This window comes from Setaria italica, chromosome VII, assembly GCF_000263155.2.
Source record: "Setaria italica strain Yugu1 chromosome VII, Setaria_italica_v2.0, whole genome shotgun sequence".
NCBI classification, from domain to species: Eukaryota; Viridiplantae; Streptophyta; class Magnoliopsida; order Poales; family Poaceae; genus Setaria; species Setaria italica.
Window position 1 is genome coordinate 33,674,301 of NC_028456.1, and position 20,820 is coordinate 33,695,120.

Genomic DNA, 20,820 nt, shown 5'->3' on the forward strand with positions numbered 1-20,820 from the left:
TCAAACGACTTGAAATCGGTGGGATTGCAGCCTTCGTCTTCGTCTTCCGGATCTCTTCACCGCACGAGGCCACGAGCTCTCTCCGTCTAGTGTGTCACTTTTCTGGAACTCGCTTATCTGGCAAGCAAGCTTATCTGATAAGCCTGCTGCCTGGAGAATCTGCTGTCTGAATAAGCAGGGTGTTTGGCAATTCTGATTATTTTGTGTCGATTGTCTGTCCTGGTTGGTAAATTGACCTGAATGCCCCCTAAGGCTGATAATAGCTCATTTTTATTGTAAATCTGAGGAGAAGACAATATTCTAATGCCTTTGGATGCCTTTGGAGTTTGTTAAATAGAAATTACATTACAATAATATGAAATTCATACTATAGATCTAATATGAAATTCATACGATAGATCGGTCTAGTATGGATTGATCAGTATCATTTCTCTTATACAACCTATAAGTATCTATATGCATTGATCAGTATCATTATAGATTGGGGAAAAACTGACGTGGTTGTTTGAACCGAATAGTAATCTGGTTCATAATATCTGGGTAGAGTTATGAGCTAGTACTACTTCTGACTTCTTTCCTTTATAAAAAAGAATGTAAACTGAAAAGCATACTGTTTATTTATCTAATATCTTATGGAATTTATTTACGTCTCCAAAAGAAAAAGGCAGGTGTAGCTCCAGCAGGGGCCTCCGGCGGCGGGTCGGCGTCCAGGCGGGAGCGGCGGAGGCGGCGCCCAGGCGTCCCGCGGCGGGGGCCTGGCAGGGGCGGAGGTAGGGAGGCAGGCCGGCCACCCCAGGGGCGGCGCCGGCGGGCCCGGATCCAGGGGGCAGGGGCGTCGAGCGGCGGAGGCGGCGCCCAGGCGGGAGCGGCGGAGGCGGCGCCTAGGCGGGGGCGGCGGAGGCTTCCTGCGACGGGGGCGGCGGGGGCTTCCTGCGGCAGGGGCGTCCGGTGGCGGGGCGGCCCGCGGCGGGGGCCTGGCAAGGGCGGCGCCGGGATCTGCAGGGGGGCGGCACCGGGATCTGGGCGAGTGGCGGCGGCGGGATCTGGAGTGGCGGCGGCTGCGGGAGAAGCGGCGGCGGTCGCCTGGAGGCGTGCTTGCCCGAGGGTAGGGGGGAAGGAAGCGGCGGCGGCGCCGGCGGAGGGCAGGAGGCGGCGGCCGTGGCGGGAGGTGGAAGGCGCCGGCGGAGCGCGGGAGGCGGCGGCCGTGGAGGGAGGTGCCGGCGGAGCGCGGGAGGCGGCGGCCGTGGAGGGAGGTGCCGGCGGAGCGCGGGAGCCGGCGGCCGGCAGAGGGTATCGGGGGAAAGGGAGTTCGCTTACGAGATAAGCGTCTCCCGAGCTGCTTACCAGAAAATCGGAGATCCAGTTGTTTTGTGGATTCTGGGCTAAGCCGCTTGTGTGCTAAGCGAAAAATAAGCGAGGCGTTTGGGTGGGATTTTCGCTTATTTTCGCCCATAAGCCGCTTATAAGCGGATACAAACAGGACCGTCGTCAGGCTGGGCATGGGTAGGCGATTCGGGGTCAGGGTTTAGGGTTTAGACTAAGACCCCTCTCTCCGGTCTCCTTCATGGCGTCTGCATCTCGTGTAAGTCTCTCTCTCTCTCTCTGCGAAATTGAGTGCAGCGCTTTGTCTACGAATCATGGTTTCTCCAGCCCATTAAATGGTCTGATTTCGCGGGGGGATCAACCCATTGTGATCTGTGGCGCGTTGGTTTTTGCAGGTGAGGGTTGGCACTCTAGTTCCCCTTGCCAAGGACAATGCTGGCTCATCAAATGGATCCATATCAACCATTCCCATCTTCGAGGGGTCCAATGTCGTCGGGAGGAATCATTTGGTTGTCGCCGACAAGAGGATTAGCCGCAAACATCTGAGCCTCCGGACCTCTGCTGACGGTTCCATTGAAGTCGCAGTGGTCAGTATGATAAGATGTTCTGATGGCTTTTAATTCGGGAAATAAGTTGTAGTTCTAAGTGAATGGTCCCACACAATTTTGTTCTGATGGCTTTTGATTCGGGAAATAAGTTTTAGTTCTAAGTGAATGGATTTTCAGGAAGGACCGAACCCTATAGTTGTGCAATCCAAGGGGCAGAGGAGGAAGGTTTGCGCTCTGGAGAAAGCCAGGATTGCACATGATGATGTCCTCGAACTGATTCCTGGTGATTATTTCATGAAGTATGTGAATCTTGGTGATGAACATCAAAGTTCAGTACCAATGGACTTGGGTAGCATAAAGAAGGAAAGGAGGCATAGCGAGGAAGATAGTGCAGCAGTCAAGAGGAATCGACAGATCATGGAAGATGAGGCTCTGGCAAGAACACTGCAGGTTAGCTAATATTCTGTTTTTGTTGCAAAACCATTCAAGTCATGCTTGCATAACTGACAACAGGCCAATCCATGATATATGTGATGCTTAAGTTGAAGTGTTTTTCCTACTGTCAATAGCTGAGTTTAATCGATTCTAGGATCTGCTTAATTTGGGCAATACTTAGGTATTATAACACTAAAACCGATCTTAGTGACCAATATAGCAGACTTGAAAAATAAGTGACTTGTTGATGCTTATTTACTTTTAGAATTGCCATGTTCTGTTGAGAAACTATAGCAATTAAGCCAAAACTGTTGGTTGCTAACAGAAAATAAAGTTATGCCTTAATCTCATTTGTCTGAAATAACATGTCATAATGGATGTATTTGAGTTATTATTCTTATAGGTTTAAGTTCAATGATAAATATCTTGATAAGTTTTGCAAACTACTTTTGTGAGTCTAGGATTTATGTGTTATTTTTCATGCTCTTCAAATTTCAATGAAGCATGACTGCATGTACAGGTGACTTTGAACTATGATATGATTGTTCCCTTTTCCTTTGTTTTCTTCACAAACAGTTTTCCATGTTTCATCACTTAATAAACTAAAAATGAAAGTGAACAGTGGGGTAATGAAGGAAGGCTGGAAAAGAAATTTGATCAAAATTGTTTCTACCGTAATCATCACACTGCACATGAGCATAAATCCTTGTATTTTAATGCAATTTATAATATGATTCCTTTCTATGCCTTTCTGTACCTATGTGTGCTTTGTGCACCTTCTCTCGCTGAGTATCAGAGTTCACTTATATATTGTCTACTTATGTAAAATCACAGTGCACCCTTAAATTATGCACATATCATTGCAATCTTACATTTGATTATGTGTGTTCTATCTAAACAGGAAAGCTTCACAGAAGAGAATACAACTGTTTCCGGCATGACTTCTGGCCAAAAAATAAGTCCACCTGATAGTGCTGGTTCTTCTGGAAAACATAATGAAAGAATGCACTCTGTTGATCCTTTGAAAGATATGCTCTCATTAACTTTCCGGCTCATGCGGGTCCAAGGTCTTCCATCATGGACTAACACTTCTTCAGTTACCATTCAGGATGTCATACAGGTTTTGCTCATTTAACCGACTTGCATCTTTGATGGAATGTGTTTGATCAATTCATTTCATTCGGCATGCCAGTGCTGTTAAGATAAACGTTTATTAGTAACATAACCGTTGCATAAGAACCCAATTCCTTCACCTCTTAAATAATGCATGAAAGAACTTTTGTTCTTTGTGCGCTTGTTGCCACCACTGTGCTCAAGAGTAACCTCTATGATGCAAATGCAAACAGAAAAGAGCACTCCTGGACTGCAATGTTCACTTATGTACTGGTGTACTGCCCATTTCTTCCATAGCTCCATGTATAGCACAAACATTTTGACTAATGTACTGGGCCTTTTGTCCATGTTTCGCAACCATTTCTCGTGAAAAAATGTTATTCATTGTTTTCACACTATATGCCTACTCTGCCTAATTCATCTTAGAAGTATAGTAGTTCTTAATTCTTGCATCCGATTGGATTCTTAGGGTGAAGTGCTTCTTGCTGTACTCTCAAATTACATGGTGGACATGGATTGGTTGCTTTCTGGTAAGTAATTTGTTAGAAACCTAAGGGTGTCTATGTTCTGTATTGCCTTAGCTGATGTTTATCAAATTTTTAGTTGTTTATTTTTCAAAGTAAAAGAGAAAATATTGTGTGCCTACGGTTTCAAACATTAAACAGTGAAACCATCTATGTGCTATGACAATGTGTCATGTATAGTCACCATGCCCTTTAGTGAACTATGTAGCTGGTGAAAGTGCAAACTAGGCATCTATGGAACTTAAGAGTAATCCACTAAATTATCAGCACTAAAGCGCTTGCAAAGTTCACAAGAAATATTATCCCATCCCAGCCTTTAGAGCATCTTGGCTTCCATTCACACAGAACCGATGTATTCAAGAACCGATTGGTAACACTTGTCTTACACTCATTTAGCATCCATCATTGAAAACCCTGAAACCTGTGATCATTCAAAGATCTTAAATCTAAATCAAGATTGACCAGTTAAAATCAATAATTCAGATCTTTGAATCTTAACCAATTAAAAAAAGTTTTGAAATGAGACGTTAGCAGTTGTTAGATGTAAGGAACCAACAGAAACCTATCTGGAAAAGAAAAGAAAAGAAAAGAAAAGAGAGAATCAACTAGAAGTCAAGAAGTCAGCTGGATGTAGTCAAGCCGTCAAGTAGCCTGCCCCTGTCCATATCTGGAGTCTGGACAGTAGGAGACAGGGCAGAATGGCAGCAGAGGAAAAGTCTAGCACCCTCTTGGTTGTGCTTGATGATGAAAGTGGCAAACTGGTGAAAGTTCATGCATGGCTTTCTCTAACGAAGCTGAGAAAGTGGGCGGTGAGAAATTCGGCCACTGGTTGTCAGTGAGTGCAGATGAGGATGAAGCTGACTTTGAGTCCAACTTCATTAGCTGTGGTCGCAGTACCCTTGCTGGTGTTGGAGCTAGTACCGATGACCTTGGAGGTTGTGCTGGGCTACTAGTCTTGAGGGAGTGAGGGGAGGTCTCTGAATCTGGTCGTTCGCACTGCCACACGAGACTTTGAGACATGGGTAGTTAGGAACTTAGGATGTGGCATGTTTTCTCATGAAGGTTGCCTTTAGTGTAGTGGAGGTAGGTTATTTCCTTCAAATACAGTGCATTTGCCTGTGTTCGAACTGCAAAAGCCACAAAACCTATTCCCACTCGTTTTAGCTGCTTGAACAATTGTTGGATTGTGCTTCTGGAAAATTCAATCCAAAAGGCAACCTACAAATGTGCTCAGATTATTGTGCTACATAGTAATATATCAATATTCTCTTTTTTCACCATTTTTTACATCATTCATTTTTAATGTAATGCTAATTAGATGCACCATTGTGCAGCATGTCCAAGTTTGAGAAAAGTTCCACATGTCCTAGTCCTACATGGACAAGATGGTGCTTCAGTAGAGCTTATGAAGGTTGCAAAATGGTGCAAACTGTTTGCTATGTTATGTTTCTTGCATTCTTTTGCTTACTTCATCTTCATGCTTGAGTGACAGAAACTGAAGCCTGCAAATTGGATCCTTCACAAACCTCCACTCCCAATTTCATTTGGAACACATCATTCTAAGGCCATGTTGCTTGTATATCCTCAAGGAATCCGTATTGTTGTGCACACAGCAAATTTGATACATGTTGACTGGAATTACAAAAGCCAGGGGCTATGGATGCAAGATTTTCCCTGGAAAGACACAAAGGATCTGAATAAAAAAGCTCCATTTGAGAATGATCTAGTTGATTATCTTAGTGCACTTAAGGTAACAGGGTGTTTTCTGCGTGCCATTGTTAATTGTTTAAAATTTTCAGTATTTTTTTCTGCTGATGTCTTGAAATTAGAGCAATTTGACTATATGACACTAACAAAAAACCGACCTTTGTGTAGGACACTGTTAAAAAAATTTCTTGTCTGACAAAAAAGAGTGCCAGGAAATTCCAGTGTCCTACATAGAAAATCACAGAAACGGAATCTCCCCTAGACAAGTTTTCTGAAAAGTATCATTGGAAGTTTTAAAACCATCTGATTATTTATCACATCAGAAGAAAAAATGGAAAATGTTTTTTTTTTTGCATTTCCAATTGACACAAGAAGTTATGTTTTTATCCCTTGTCATATCTATTGTTATAAGCAGTAAAGCATGCTTGGAAGATGCATTAAATAAGTTGAAGAATGTTTCTGTGAAGCACAAGATATAATCTGGCTTCTCTGTGGAAGATGTGCTTCTGTAATAAGTTCCATTCTTGTTATCTAATCCATCCTAGCATGAGGATATAAACTCTTGTACCTTTTTGATTTTGTTGATTTTGGCTACTACTTTTCTTGTACCTGTTTGTTTCCCCTGTAGTTGCAGTTTTGTTTAAACTCATCTTATTTATTTTAGGTAGTAAAGTGAATTGTTCACTTCATGAAAATGCAGTGGCCTGAGTTCAGAGTAAATCTCCCAGAGGTTGGTGATGTCAACATCAATGCAGCATTCTTTAGGAAATTTGACTATAGTAATTCAATGGTTAGTACAATTCTTTGATCTCAAAGTTGCTTCAAACTTACATGCAGTGCTGAACGGTTTAATTTTTTTGGTTTCTCTCTTAACTAGACTGGCACATGCAATGATGTTAGCACTTCCGTCTAAATGTCATTTGGGGTTATAGCAAGTTTCAATGCTTAGCTTTGATAAACAACAGAAAAATGGCAAATTATTAACCATGTAATAGTTGGCTTTGGATATTATGTGCATTGTTGATGGGCTGCTTGACCAGTAAGGTTTATATCATGCCAAAGGAGTTACATACTCTGTCATTTTGATCGTCGTTTGGCTGCTTATCATACAAAGTGTTCATTACTTGGAAGAATTTTCACGTTGATTCACAAAAACACACTATGCGTTTTTATCCATTTTGGCCTGCTACTTTCCTCGTCCACGCCAATTTAACCCATCCTTTTTGGCTTATCTATATATTATTTAATCTCAAGTGATCATTTGCAGGTCAGGTTGATTGGATCAGTTCCTGGTTATCACGTGGGCCCCAATATTAGAAAGTGGGGCCATATGAAGCTTCGGAATGTTCTTGAGGAATGCATGTTTGATAAACAATTTTGCAAGTCCCCTCTAATTTATCAGGTACCTTTTGTCCATTTCTCCATTTTCTAGGGCATGCAACTTTACAAAACATGGCGTTAAAACTAATCGTTTGATCTTTAATATGTAAATGTTTGAATTAATAAATAAATAAATAAAAGTGATATAGTACCAAATTTTATTCCTAATCTTTAATAACTTAATGTTGTAAAATCTTTCGATGGTATTTAAGTGTACTGACCAAGTTTGCTTGTATCTTTACCACTTGAAAAAAATCTGAGCTGTTTGTGGTGGTTGGTTTTACACTCGAGGATCTTCTCTGCATTTGATGTGTTTGAATGGAGGATCTTCAGTGCTGAGTTTGTATTCATGTGCTTTCTTTGTAGCTTAATTATTGGGTGAGTATGTAAGTTTTAGATATAGGGACAATTAAACTTTAAGTATCTTAGCGAGTAGAATTTAGAAATTTTTTTAAAGTCCATCGCAATGCATGGGCACCCCCGACTAGTATTTCTAAAATTGAGATATTTCATTGTCATGAATCCAATTTTCCAAAAGTTTTAAATGTATTTATTATCATCTATCACTGCCCAAGTTGAACTTTTAGTATGTTTAGCATTTGTTTATTCTTGGCTGCAGTTTTCTTCCTTGGGGTCACTTGATGAGAAATGGATGAGTGAATTTGCATACTCGCTGTCAGCTGGTAAATCAGATGATGGATCACAGCTAGGTATCGGGAAGCCACTGATTGTCTGGCCTACAGTGGAAGATGTCCGTTGCTCAATAGAGGTAAAAACAGCTGAAAGGCTGATAATTTTCGTCGCATCTTCAAGTGCTCTTCTTAAATTTGTGAATGTAAAAAAAAAGATGTCTCCCTGCTGTCTGTGCATTCTTAACTTGTTGAAAACATGTAGTAGCTTCTGATATTTTTCAAGATTGATCTGTACTGGCCTCAAGATTAATCTTCCATTCAGATGAATTCTTGGCTTGCAAGATCCATGGTATCTATTTTTCTATCGTATTTACCTGAGTACCACCTGTCTTATTCTCGTGCTATTCTCTGTGTTTCATATTCATATGTAGGGTTATGCAGCTGGTAGTTGCATTCCAAGTCCTCAAAAGAATGTTGAGAAAGACTTCTTGAAGAAATATTGGTCCAGGTGGAAAGCGGACCATGTAGGTCGTTGGTATGCTCACTTTTCTTGTAATTACCTGAAGAACTATGATGTTATTTGAATGAAATTCCATGACTGTTACACCGTCAGGATGCTTAGAGCATTTATTGGCCCATCATGATGTACCACTGCACCACCATGTTTTTACCACTTATAGAATAGCTTCTGCATAGCCATGATTGAAAGACTGGCGTTTCAGGACCTTTAATTAAGTGCCTAAGGCTTCAAACCTCCTGCACAAGTATAACTTCTCCAGATAAATATTTCTTTACCTATTAGTTGCCAATGGGGGAGTATCAGTAATAAAAGAGGTTAGGAAGGATGAAGGTGACGCTTCTGGCCCTGCCATTCTTTGCCATTTTCCGAAGGCAGCAGATCAGGTCTCCATGTTTCTGCACGCATAATAGTTCTTAACATAAAACGTCTACTACTAAACAATAGCTTGATAGCATAGGCCAGGTAGATTTAGCTCTACGTAACAGGACAGGGAATAATCTCTCTCTCTAAACCAAGCAGCATCAGTACATCACTTCATAGCACTAGTGGGTAATGATTGTGATATTGTATATTTTTTCGAGTGTTCCATTCAAGTGAGTAAATGGCCTCCAAAAGATTTCCTCATGCTTTCTAAATCTTCCTATAGTGCTTACTGTTGACATGGACATTCTGACCTTGATTTTTCCCCCTGTACCAGTCGGGCAATGCCTCACATAAAAACGTTTACTCGTTACAGTGGTCAAAACATTGCGTAAGTTTTGGTATAGCTTAATTCCACTCCAGGACTAAATAACTCCAGTATTTTTCTGGATGATCACATCTGAAATCTTGTCTGTTCCCATCAGATGGTTTCTGCTTACGTCATCAAATTTAAGCAAAGCTGCTTGGGGTGCGCTGCAAAAGAACAACACACAGCTGATGATACGCTCATATGAGGTACGCTTTCTTGCGTTTTCATGATATTTTCTGGAGATTCAGGGTTACAGATTTTGCAACTTGGAGCACTATTCAGCTCTTAAGACTTAGCTAGGAATAGTTTTTTACTACAAGTTGCGGATGATCCATGGTCATCATGGAGTCACCACTTATGCCTTGTTGTTTGACCACTTTTCAGCTAGGTGTATTATTCTTGCCCCAAACACTCCAATCTGTACCTCAATTCTCGTGCACGGAGAGGAACGCTTCAAACCGGGTAAATAGCAAGTCGTTCCTTTCTAATAGTATACCCTGCAATTATCTCTCTACGAATCCGTTCCTGTCATTACGCCTTGTTTTTACATGCATATCCAGGATGGCCTCGCCCTTGGCAAGACAATCAAGACCAAGCTGGTCACGCTCTGCTGGAAAGGCGACGAAGAAAAGGAACCGTCTACGAAGACCGTCAGATTGCCTGTGCCGTATCAACTCCCTCCACAACCTTACGGCACAGAAGGTTAGCCTTCCGCTGTCTTAAGAGTGTTTGGTTCCATGGACTAAAGTTTAGTCCCTATCACACCGAATGTTTAGATACTAATTAGGAGGATACTAATTAGGAGGATCTTGTGGTGCATGCAACCAAACACACTCTTAATTGTTGTTGCATCTTGATTGATCATAGTAAAAAGTCCTAAAACGTTATTCTTTGACTTGCAGACGTCCCTTGGTCATGGGATCGGAGGTACACAAAGAAGGATGTGTATGGTTCAGTCTGGCCGCGTCATGGGTAGTACCGTCTGTATTCCCAGTGGACGATTCCCAACCCTGTTCCAGTGTTAACGGCGATAAAGCCAGTGGTTTATTTGGTCTCTCACTGGGCAATTCTATTCTAATTCGATAAAGCCAGGTGCTGAAAACACATGACCTGTGTGTAACTTTGGATATTTTCATCCTATCGTGGCAACGGATATTTCCATCCTCCTATTGAGGCGTGCGCAGAATGGCATTGGCCGCTTGCTACAGTCTGTGGCGCGCATGCTCCGGCCGCGCGTCCCCATCGCGCCGCCCACGTTGACGGCCGGGGCAGCACAGCACCACCCGTCGGGCCGTCGGCTTCGGCTCCCCCGTGATTCCGGGGTCCGGCGTCCGCACCACGCCAACCCCCGGGCGGGCCCCCACACCCCACGGACAAGCGAAGCGCGCGATGCGGAGAGGGGAGGAGGCCGGCGGCTACGGCTGCGACGCGCGCGAGCCCACGTGAAGCCCTATCCAGGGACGCGCCGGGCCGCCGCCGACGCGTTGCCGTTGCCGTCGCGAATCTTCTCCGCCCCGGCGCGCGCTGGCGCTGTGGGAATCCGATCCGTCCGGCTTCCCGATTCGGGAGATCGACCGCCACCGCCATTGGCTTGTGTCCATCGATCTCTCGCTGAGCATTCCTGACCTCGAGTGGCCTCAGATCCTCAAAAGTCAAATCTCCGCAGGAACCAAAATTTCCTAGTATACACCTATTGTGGTTGTGGGAAAAAGCCATTTGCTGATGCGATTAAGGTTCCAATCGGAGGAGATTTTGTTGTCCTTGTAATTCAGGTGCCGATGTGGCGCCAAGAAAAGAACAGGCCACAACAGTCGCTACTTCAGTCCCCATCTTTGGATCTATCCTGAAGCCCTGAAGATTCCCTTTCGCTCCCACCTTTCTTCTTGATCTCACGTCAAAAGAAAAACTGTCCAAGACACCGATGTCGAAAGGTGTTGGATGCAAAAAAAAAAAAAATGCGCCGTTACATGAGTACTAAAAGCGCATCCCGCAAAAGATACTTCTCGTTGACCGTGTGCTCTACACTCGGCATTGTAGGTAGCGCGCCCTCCCACACCATAGAGACGTGAGAAAGTTGGAAAATATCAGGACAAAGAGAATGGTAAAAAAGGGTAGAGTGTTCCATATATTTGATTGATATCCTTAATTGTCTATGCTCTATCATCCTTCATATTTATAAGATTTTTTGCCCCATAAAAATCCAAATACATTACGGAAGGGAAGGACGTTTGAAATCGACTCAAACCCATTTTTCTAGCAAGAATCGGAACCTTTGGTTTTCTCGTTGCAGATTTCTAAAATGACCTTAAATTCATTCCGATCACCTCGATGAGATTGGAGACTTCCCCATTTAGAGAACTGCAAGTCGTGTTAACTTTGGTCATCAACCTTTATAAGACTTGGGAGTGAGTGGGAGAGGGGTTTTAATAAACTTATAGTTAAAAAAGAGAGGTTTTAATAAAGCAACGGTGGACGAAATCAAAAGGTAATGGGTGTCCAGTTTTAAGATGGAAATGTACTATGTACGTGCAAATAGCGAAGTACACGTTCGTTGATTTGATCCGGTTCAAAACTTGCTAATAACAGACAAATCAAGGCCCACTTGTTGCGAGCGAGGTTGCCAGCCCACCACCCTGCCACCAGAGCCCACCTATCTCTCGGCCCAGGAATGTTGCCGGGATCTGGCAAGTAGCGCGGAGATCATTGACGTGGCGCACCTCCTCTCCGGACGATTCGGCGGTCCTCTCCACGTGACGGCGACGCTCTCCCTGCTTCTCTCTCGCCCCCGGCCCGGCCCCCGCCCTCCGTCCATCCTCGCCGCCGGCCCCCGGCCTCCGTACCTCCTCGCTGCCGGCAGCCACCACCGGTGCAAACTTCCCCTACTGCCGCGGGGAGGATCCCGATGAGGTGAGGTAGACTGCCCTACCGATCTCTTTCCGTGCCCCAGTTCATCTCAGGCCCGTACTCTGATGTGGTGGATGGCCGTGCCGCTCGCGGGTAGACGCCACCGCGGTGGAGAGAATGCGGGGTGCGCATGTTTGTGAGGCTGTTTGTGCGGCGACGGGATCCTTTTGTGGCTTGATTTCATGTCCGAGGTACTGGGGGTTCGGGATTCCAATTCGCGTGGTTCCAATTGAGCTATGCTCCTGTGATCCTGATACTGAGCGGGGGAAGTGGTTATTTTCAGTTTTCATGATTTTTTTTTTCAAATCGGTGGGGGAATTATGCGGCGGTGGCATCCTGTCACCGAAATTGCTCATCACTGTGGTCATGAGTCCTGACCCAACCCACTTGTTGGTCTCTGCAGCTGTGAACCGCGTTGATTTAGATCGCTGTTGTTAAGAGTGTGAAATGGACTTTCTTCGGCGGCTCGCTGCTGGCTTGCTCAAGTGCTGTGATCTTGACATACCCAATCGGCCAAAGGGCCTTGAAGACCCCGAACGCCTGGCCAGGGAAACAGTTTGTATGTTCTCTTTTACTCACTTACTTTGTCAGATGCTTGTTTCATATTTGTTGCCTTTTATTCAGCAGCGAATATCCTGTATGTTGCAGTTAATGTAAACGAAATAGAGGCTCTGTATGAGCTGTTCAAGAAGATTAGCAGCGCCGTGGTTGATGATGGCTTGATCAATAAGGTTTGTAAATTCTGCTAATTTCTTTGACTGTGGAGTGGCAGTAAATGGCAGTTCTGTCACCCATGGTGGCAATTTTGTCACCCATGAAGCGATGATGCCTCATCTTGCATTGAGGCTTTGACCATCTTATCTGCAGGACGAATTCCAATTAGCCCTGTTTAAGACAAACAGAAAGGATAGCATGTTTGCTGATCGGGTATGTGCACTGGATCCTTATACCTTTAGTCAGTGAAAATTTTGTTGTCGTGGAAAAAAGGTTCACTGTTGCTCTGTTCCTGGTGTTCAGTCTGTTCTTTCCCATTATTGTGTAATGCGCTATTTGGTCATACTATTTTTTCAAGTTGTGTGTTACAAAATGATCAATGGTATGCTATGTATTATGAACATTGACATTATGCCAAGCTATCTAGAACAGTGGTAGGACACAGCATGGACCATGACCTTTTAAGCTTCGATCATGTGCTCACACACATGTTTCTGTGGGCATGCGTGGACACATATCTCAATGTGTCTGCATGTGTAATCACCCACCTGCAATTGTCGGGAGTGCTAAATGTGAACTCTCTGTTTTTCTTGTTACAAATTTGTTTGATTTAAAAAATATGCATATATACATTTCCTTTGGGTTGACCTAAAGTCAGCACTAAGGTGCCCTGTTTTCAATTCATTGACCCAGGTGTTTGACTTGTTCGACACGAAGCATAATGGAATTCTTGAATTTGAGGAATTTGCTCGAGCTCTTTCTGTGTTCCATCCGAATGCACCAATTGATGAAAAAATTGATTGTGAGCCCTTTCATGCTTGCCTCTATTTATCCATATATTTATCTTTGATAATGCCAAATAACTGACTGAATATCCAGTTACAGTTTTTTATGTGATAATAGTTCAAGATAAGATGTTGAGTCATTACTGCTTACTAGATATCCATGAAAGGCAGTTGGCTGTTGGATTCATTGTAACATCCCTTGGTGTGTATGTGGACATCATAGGCACCTGGAAGAAGTGCTATGCATGTTATGTTCTACAGTTTTCCTAAAGATTGAACATTGTAAAAACCGGAAAGACATTCATTCCCCCCTTCAGAAGTCAATTGGACTGCCACTAAATTCTATTTGTTGCAACTAGAAATAGTTCCTTTTGATTTGGTTACCTACTGAGGCTGTGTAGTGAGGGGGAGGCCTGTAGAGTATATTATGCAAGGCCTGCATCTTTGTTTCCAAGAACATACAAAATCTTTAGGTTTGAGCTTTTCTGTGATGAACAATTTATAATGACTATGTAGTGAACCAATTCAGTTGATTCTACTTTGAGAAATTATGCTTCTGTGATACTAAATCATTCATCCTCATGATCTTGTTTCATCTCAACTTGCAGTTGCTTTTAAATTGTATGATCTCAAACAACAAGGTTTCATTGAAAAGCAGGAGGTACTTTCCATTTGCTTATTCATAAGTTAATAATTTGTTCCAAGCTGCATGTGTTAGTGCATATGATTGGTTTGCGTGTTCCATGTTGCATGTATTTTTCCTATAGGTGCTACAATACCTTGTATGTGATCACCATTATTCATCCTCTCAAATCATGTTCTGATTTTAGCACATGATTTGCTGCCAGCGGAATTTAGAGTGGTTATTTCTCAAGTTTAACAGAACTAAGTTGCTGATGTCAACATCTATCTATGAGTCTAAACTGAGGCCCTCATTCACAACTCCTTTTGAGGATTGTCCTAATACTTGCGTGGAAGAAGCATACCCAATTTGACATCAAATACAGCCAGCATCACTGAAAAAGTGAAAATGTTTTTTTTTTCGTGAATACGCAGGAGAGCTGCGTATCTTTGTCTTAAGAAGAAAAGAACGCTTAGAACGTTACAACGCGGGCCTTCCGGGCACTCGCACACGGTTTGGTGCATAAAAACATGACTACATGATGACTGATATACAACCAGAAAGAAGAAGACAGGAGATATCAATGACTAGCTGATCTCCCTAATGCCGGCCATCTAAATGCCGAGAGGCCCCTTGCACCTGCCTTACACCAGCGGACTTGTTCCATTGGTTCAGAGACGGCTACTTGGGGTTGGGGGGGGGGGGGGGGCGAGGGGGATGCTCTGATAGGAGGTGGTGTTCATGCACCTGCGCCGCCATCCGCCTGACTGTTGATCTGCAGCAGCTCTGCATCTGAAAGAACGCGCGCCGCCAGGAAGATGTCCCGAAGAGCAGCGAAATGCCGTGGTTGCATTGTCGTTTTGAGGAACTTGTCAAAGTCTGCCTCTGTCACACGATTAGCTTCTTCCTCTCTAGCAATTATACCCAACTTCTTCATTGCTAGTATCTCCCCCTTCTTGGATGGCCTCACTGTTGTGTTCAACAGCTGAGTGGCGAGGCGTGTGCTGCGGTGTGGCGTGTGCGTAGGTTCTGCGTTCACCGGTTGCGGCGTAGGCCGGCGCGCAAGTGGTGTTTGCAGCGCAAGCCGCACTGAGGAGAGGAAAGCTTGCGTCTTCTCTCTCACCGCGGCTGAGTCAGAGGCAGCAGCCGGGGCGAGGCCGGCACTTCCAGCACTAGCGGCGTTGCCTGAAAAAAAAAATGGTGGTCGCGAAAAAGTGAAAATGTTGTTGTGTACCTTCTTGATTGTCAGGTCAAGCAAATGGTGGTCGCAACACTTGCTGAATCAGGAATGAATCTTTCAGATGATATTATTGAAGGCATTATTGACAAGGTATATATGGGTACATGTATTTCTGTATAGGGTAAATATCTATCAAATTTATGCTTAGTTGCTTCCTCAGCAAATCCTTATTTTCAATGTTACTAGACATTTGAGGAAGCAGATACAAAACATGACGGGAAAATTGACAAGGAGGAATGGCGCAATCTTGTCTTGAGGCATCCATCTTTGTTGAAAAATATGACCCTCCCATATCTCCGGTCAGTACTCCTGATGAGTTTGCCTTTTTCTTAACTATTTGAGTTTTCTTCCTATACTTCCAATTGCACCCTAAGGATATACGTGAAGCTCACTCAGTATGTTAGATTCTTAACAGCTTGTCATGCTTGTCCATGGCCTCAGGACATGCTGTTTCAATTAATTGTCCCTCAGTGAGTGAAAAAAATGCTGTTTTAATGTGGCTTTTCATGATGTGCACGGGATACTGTTGCTTTCCCAACAAGCTTTAATGCAAATAGTGTCATTTGCTTTACTCTGCTTAATAAAGTCTGCTTAATGTCCTGTTAATCGTGATAAGGGAGATGTTAAATAGCCTTCTTGTTTAGACTAGAGTGAAGCACCCTGTGCATTGAGAGTTTGTTGGAAAGAACAGAAGTATTATGAGGATTATAACATGAAAAATCACAATAGAACACTATCACTTCCACCCTTCTACAGATGTATTGAAGCATATACTCCTGACTCCTGAGGCACGGAAGTATAGTGAAATGGAGGGAATATTCATTCAACCCTTGCTTGCTGCAGATTGCTTGTTTTTCTCCTTCAGATCCTTATCTGATGAAATTGCCAGTATTTTGTGCTGATCGGGCACCATCATGATTGCTAATTGAAACTAGGCCAAAAATACATGTGATGCTGCTCAAGATTGACTTGAAACTGAAAAAAGAGAACACTTTCTGTTAAAATGATGTTGCAGTTAAATCCCTTTTTTACCGCTGAATCTGTGTATATTAGATCAGTTATTAATATAATTTGTTGAAATAAGTGATCCTTATTATCGATTAATTTTTAACAGGGATATTACAACAACATTTCCAAGCTTTGTATTCAACTCTCAAGTAGAGGATGCATGAGATCCCAAAGACTGGTGCACAACAGAACAGATTCTGCGGGGTGCACTTGTGTGTTTTTATTTCCTTGGAAATGTATATTTTATGTGGTGGCAATGTCCTTCTGAGGGTTCTTTCTTTTGTATAGTTTGAGTGCGCTGAGTATATTCTACCCAGGATTTCAGTACGAACCATTTCTTATCATGTGTTTATAAAATGCTCTTCAAATATATTGTTTAATTAACAAGTCGCACCTGCTGGCATGAAAATGTCAGAAACTGAGAAATTGGGTAGGCATGTGACTTATTTTCCCGATCACCTGTTGATTTTTCGGACGTTGCTCGTATCATGCCTTGATGGTGAGTTCTCGAGTACCCGAGCTAATTAGATGGATTTGCTGCCCGAAACCGGACATGATGCGGATCAGACGGCTCAGACCGTTTCAAGCCGCCAATATTTAGCGGTGATGGATGGGCCCATCGCGCAGTTGATTTGACAAGACCACGAAGCCTGCGGCCCAGCCCACCACTAGGATATGGATTGGATGTCGACTTGTTATCGACACGGCCGCCGCGCCGCCGCCAACTGATCGACGACCCCGTAAATCTCAGCGCGCAACTCCTTTCCTCCGTGGGAGGCAATTGCGCGCGCGATCGTACTGGCTGGTGCGGATGGATCCTGTAGAGGCGGAGGAGGCGCAGACGGAGCCCCCGGACGAGGAGGAGGAAGAAGGATTCGCTGAGAGAGATCCTACCGGGCGCTTCATCCGTGTACGACTTCTTCCTCGCTCATCGCTTTGCTGGAATCAGATCAGATAGTCAGATCAGATATTGAGCTACATTGATTATAAATGTATGATTTACGTGTGTTTCTTTTTCCTTTGTGATGTCCCGTGTCTGCAGTACGATGAGATCGTGGGATCGGGGACCGTCAAAATTGTGTATCCTTCGAGCAATCTCATCTGCTGATTCCTCTCGTTTCCTTTTAGGTGGATTAAATACACTTTGAATTTTCGTTTGCTGGTGGGGTTAGATGTTCTGTTTAGTGCCGATATTTTGTTTTGCTTTTGACAGATACATAATCTATACAGCTACGACATTTGAAAACCGACTCCATCTAGGTAGATTATCAACTGATGAGCTTGAAAATATTTACTATAATTGTTACATCTGTGGGGGAAAAAAGACATTGGAAACACATACTGGACGAGGTTTATTCATTTATCTTTTAATTTCACCTATCAATTGTAGTATTTCATCTTCCTGTTTATTATTTGTAGTTAAAGTAATGCCAGCTATCTTTTTTAGTAATTTTAGCTAAATTGAGATATTTGAAGCTCTCTTATGTGTTGTAGCCCTTGGCTGTGTGATGCTGATGAAACATTATTGTTCCTGTGTTCCTTAATTCTGATTTGATAATAGCTACAGAGCTTTCGACAAGTTGGAGGGTGTTGAGGTTGCATGGAGCCAATCACGAATTAATGATTCTGTCATGGGTTGCTCGCAAAAGATGGAGCAACTGAACACGGAGATCCAACTGTTGAGGACACTAAGGCACAAAAACATTGTGAAGTTGTTTGCCTCTTGGATTGACGAGGAGAAGGGGATTGTTAACATTATTACTGAATACTTCACATCTGGCAGCTTGAGACAGTATACCTCTTTTCTTTCATTATACTTTCAATGTTCACAACAATCATGTCCTTGAATAAACCAGTCTGTTGTATTAATTTAGGTAGCAAATTCATAGACCTATGTGATTATTTTTCTTATGGATACATATTACTATTTCAGTTAACATCTTTATGTTTTTGTTGAATCAATGCTGCCTAACCTGTTATATGCAAAGAGTAGATAAACTTCATCAGTGTCCTTCACAAAATTTGAAGTACCTAGAAGCTAACCTTTTATATATAGTTTACTCATTTCATCCTTCCATTCAAGGAAAAAAAGAGAAAAAAAAACTTAACATACAATTTTAGTTTTCTATTTTATTTTGGAACTTCTAAAATGGATATTGTTTTCTTTTTTTCCCATATGAACTGTGAAATAACATTTTCATTTTAACATATGATTAGGTATCGCACAAAACATAAGAAATTGGACATGAAGGCTATGAGACGATGGGCAATACAGATACTAACAGCGCTAGAATATTTACACAGCCAGAATCCGGCCATCATACATAGAGACTTAAAGTGTGATAATATATTCATAAATGGAAATTATGGGAAAGTGAAGATTGGTGATTTTGGTTTGGCAACATTCATGCAACAACAAAAAACAAGAAGTGTAAAAGGTAGAACTCTCTTCTTTGCATTTATCTTCTTGCAATATCTAGTGATTTTGTAATGGCTACGTACATTTTTTTAGTTAAAAGTTTGACACACCATGCAACACTCTTTGAAAGGTTTGAAGTCGAGCAGATATCTTATTCTAAAAGATGTTTTATTCAGTTAGATCCATTACTAACAATAGTTAGTCATACCATCAAATTCAGGCACATTAGAATTTATGGCACCAGAGCTCTACACTGGGAATTACAATGAGCTCGTGGATGTGTATGCTTTTGGGATGTGCATGCTTGAACTGGTTACTTGTGAATATCCTTATAGTGAATGTCAAGGCATGGGTCATATATTCAAGAACGTTTCTCAAGTAAGTGCTTTATGCTCTACATAGTACCTCTTTTCTATTATCGTAGAAAACAATAATTAATTTTAATTATAATGTTTCGATTGATATTATAGGGTAAGAAACCAGCTGCTCTCTACAAGGTTAAAGATTCAGAAGTAAGATCCTTCATTGAGAACTGTTTAGCTCCAGCAGCTGAAAGACTTTCTGCAAGTGAGCTCTTGAGGAGTTCTTTCCTCCAGAATGATAGTTCGCTCTCATCACCTCCATTTTCAGTCTCCATGGTTGAGATTGAGAATGTCACTAGAGATGGTGATCAGTTTGACAGTTTTGTGTTTCGGAAGGGAGAATTTCTGCTGAATGGAAACATGGAAGTTACCAACCCTGTCCATCTGTGGCTAAGGTTTCCCGATCCATGCGGTAATTACAGCCTCCATCAATGAGAAAACAATCAATTAGCTCTTGCGTTGTACTGACCCGTGGAATTCTTTCAGGTGGTTCCAAAGCTGTCCAGTTCCCTTTGGACGTGGCTAAGGATACTGGACTTTCTATTGCCATGGAAATGGCTGAGCAGGTTGAACTGCCACAAGGGGGCATAGAGATCATAACGGAGTTGATTGGTGCATTCATGCTCATCCTGATTCGTCATTGGAGATCCAGAGTTAGAACGCCATAATACAGCACTGCTTCCCCCCAAGCGCTGTTACTGTATCTTTATCTCAATTTAGTAGAACATAGGATAGGAGTCCATGTTCAGCCTCTTCTGCGTGTAGACTTGTCAGTGCCTGCAAGATGTGCTGCTTAACATGGCATTTTGCAGTTGATGATGACGAAATTCAAAGGACTGTATTTTATTCCATTTTTTTAGTGTCAGGAAAGAACAGAACATTGAGTTGGAGCAAGTTTGATTCCGCCTTGTAGTCGATGATCTTTGTTTTTCTTTTTTTTCCCCCTTCAGAAATCTAGGATAGCATATGTTTGGTCAATTCTGAATAGTGACCACAAATTAGTTGGAACAGAACCATTCGAAATTAAAGCAAAATTAGGGTGATTGCCACCATAGCACCTGTGAGGTTGTACGTGACACGGTTTAGGTGTGGAGGATTCGCTAGCCTGCACGATGGTGGTGGTGTCCAACTCTGGCAAGGGTAGAACGTGGGCGTGACGACTTGTACTACAAGATTCCCGTATCCGCTTCAAATGCATCGGATCGGAATTCACTTTCATGATTTCATCTTCAGGATGGAATTCACTTGTACACGTACGGCACGGTCCACCTACCGTCCAATAATTTCCCTACAGATCGAACTTCATGTAGTTTAGGAGTTGCAAACGAAAATTTGTAAGTTAACATTAGTACGGAGTAGCGATGACTGTACCTAAAATACCTTGAGTTCTTGGACCAGCAATCACTCTCCAAGTGTGCCTGTAGCCCGTAGTACTAGTACCACTGCAGTCTGCAGGCAGTAACAAAAGTTGGAGTCCATGTGCGACCGTTCTTCTCCAAAGCTAAAACTAAAAGAGAATAGCCTTGGGCACTTGCGAAAATATCAAATCCACGCGATTATCCTAAAAAAACTAGTAGTAGAAAGCAAGACGGACAGAGATTGACTCGTAAGAAAGTGAAACAGGAATACGTATGTCTCAAGGGACAGATAAAGAGAACGCTATCACGCAAGGAACAAGAGAATATTTTGATGATCCCGAACTATGGGGCCCTGTTTAGTTACTTTTGCTAAAGTTTAGCAGCTAAAATTTGCTAAACTTTAGTTGCTAAACTTTAGCAAAAGTTGTTTGGATACTCTTGCTAAAAGGCATTTAATGAGCTGTAAAAAGACCTATCTACCCTTATTAAAGGTGCG

At 42.7% G+C, this 20,820-nt stretch overlaps 3 protein-coding genes across 10 annotated transcripts; all 3 read left to right on the plus strand.

Moving 5' to 3' along the window:
- The first annotated feature begins 38 nt into the window (after positions 1 to 38).
- Positions 39 to 10,081, plus strand: LOC101781827 (tyrosyl-DNA phosphodiesterase 1). Of its 6 annotated transcripts, none has more exons than XM_022828253.1 (16): positions 39 to 97; positions 1,484 to 1,582; positions 1,719 to 1,910; positions 2,049 to 2,321; positions 3,208 to 3,426; positions 3,889 to 3,949; positions 5,278 to 5,354; positions 5,436 to 5,693; positions 6,351 to 6,440; positions 6,918 to 7,052; positions 7,650 to 7,799; positions 8,094 to 8,197; positions 8,880 to 8,933; positions 9,028 to 9,118; positions 9,297 to 9,614; positions 9,815 to 10,081. In XM_022828253.1, exons 2-16 carry the CDS (start codon positions 1,565 to 1,567, stop codon positions 9,935 to 9,937), a joined length of 2,163 nt encoding a protein of 720 aa, XP_022683988.1. In that variant the 5' UTR covers positions 39 to 97; positions 1,484 to 1,564; the 3' UTR covers positions 9,938 to 10,081. The 6 variants fall into 6 exon arrangements, 3 of the variants coding, with proteins under 3 accessions (XP_022683988.1, XP_004977325.1, XP_022683989.1); XR_002678509.1 differs by lacking the exon at positions 39 to 97 and having other exon boundaries at positions 1,156 to 1,582; positions 8,094 to 8,186; positions 8,880 to 8,943; ... (1 more) ...; positions 9,473 to 9,614; positions 9,815 to 10,079; XR_002678508.1 differs by lacking the exon at positions 39 to 97 and having other exon boundaries at positions 1,156 to 1,582; positions 8,094 to 8,186; positions 9,297 to 9,374; positions 9,473 to 9,614; positions 9,815 to 10,079.
- A 1,546-nt stretch (positions 10,082 to 11,627) lies between these two features.
- LOC101783046 (calcineurin B-like protein 6) lies at positions 11,628 to 16,578 on the plus strand. 3 transcript variants are annotated; one of them, XM_012847863.2, is made up of 9 exons: positions 11,628 to 12,007; positions 12,220 to 12,375; positions 12,465 to 12,547; positions 12,684 to 12,743; positions 13,224 to 13,332; positions 13,924 to 13,976; positions 15,187 to 15,267; positions 15,364 to 15,476; positions 16,292 to 16,578. In XM_012847863.2, exons 2-9 carry the CDS (start codon positions 12,264 to 12,266, stop codon positions 16,347 to 16,349), a joined length of 669 nt encoding a protein of 222 aa, XP_012703317.1. In that variant the 5' UTR covers positions 11,628 to 12,007; positions 12,220 to 12,263; the 3' UTR covers positions 16,350 to 16,578. The 3 variants fall into 3 exon arrangements, with proteins under 3 accessions (XP_012703317.1, XP_004977328.1, XP_004977327.1); XM_004977271.3 differs by having other exon boundaries at positions 11,628 to 11,824; XM_004977270.3 differs by having other exon boundaries at positions 11,628 to 11,819.
- Positions 16,579 to 16,853: 275 nt separating this feature from the next.
- LOC101783715 (probable serine/threonine-protein kinase WNK9) lies at positions 16,854 to 19,903 on the plus strand. Its single transcript, XM_004977272.2, has 7 exons — positions 16,854 to 17,095; positions 17,228 to 17,265; positions 17,747 to 17,977; positions 18,403 to 18,623; positions 18,825 to 18,982; positions 19,075 to 19,378; positions 19,453 to 19,903. The coding sequence occupies exons 1-7, from the start codon at positions 16,997 to 16,999 to the stop codon at positions 19,632 to 19,634; spliced, it is 1,233 nt and encodes a 410-aa protein (XP_004977329.1). The 5' UTR covers positions 16,854 to 16,996; the 3' UTR covers positions 19,635 to 19,903.
- Positions 19,904 to 20,820: the final 917 nt, after the last annotated feature.

What these genes read in the sequence shown, in the direction of transcription:
- LOC101783715 (XM_004977272.2), top strand. Translation starts at nt 16,997, where the DNA reads ATGGATCCTGTAGAGGCGGAGGAGGCGCAGACGGAGCCCCCGGACGAG. An exon ending in CTACCGGGCGCTTCATCCGT is followed by an intron (nt 17,096 to 17,227) that starts GTACGACTTCTT and finishes CCGTGTCTGCAG; the next exon opens with TACGATGAGATCGTGGGATC. An exon ending in ACATCTGGCAGCTTGAGACA is followed by an intron (nt 17,978 to 18,402) that starts GTATACCTCTTT and finishes ACATATGATTAG; the next exon opens with GTATCGCACAAAACATAAGA.
- LOC101783046 (XM_012847863.2), top strand. Translation starts at nt 12,264, where the DNA reads ATGGACTTTCTTCGGCGGCTCGCTGCTGGCTTGCTCAAGTGCTGTGAT. An exon ending in GTTTCATTGAAAAGCAGGAG is followed by an intron (nt 13,977 to 15,186) that starts GTACTTTCCATT and finishes CTTGATTGTCAG; the next exon opens with GTCAAGCAAATGGTGGTCGC. An exon ending in ATGACCCTCCCATATCTCCG is followed by an intron (nt 15,477 to 16,291) that starts GTCAGTACTCCT and finishes AATTTTTAACAG; the next exon opens with GGATATTACAACAACATTTC.
- LOC101781827 (XM_022828253.1), top strand. An exon ending in CTCTGGCAAGAACACTGCAG is followed by an intron (nt 2,322 to 3,207) that starts GTTAGCTAATAT and finishes CTATCTAAACAG; the next exon opens with GAAAGCTTCACAGAAGAGAA. An exon ending in CTTCAGTAGAGCTTATGAAG is followed by an intron (nt 5,355 to 5,435) that starts GTTGCAAAATGG and finishes CTTGAGTGACAG; the next exon opens with AAACTGAAGCCTGCAAATTG.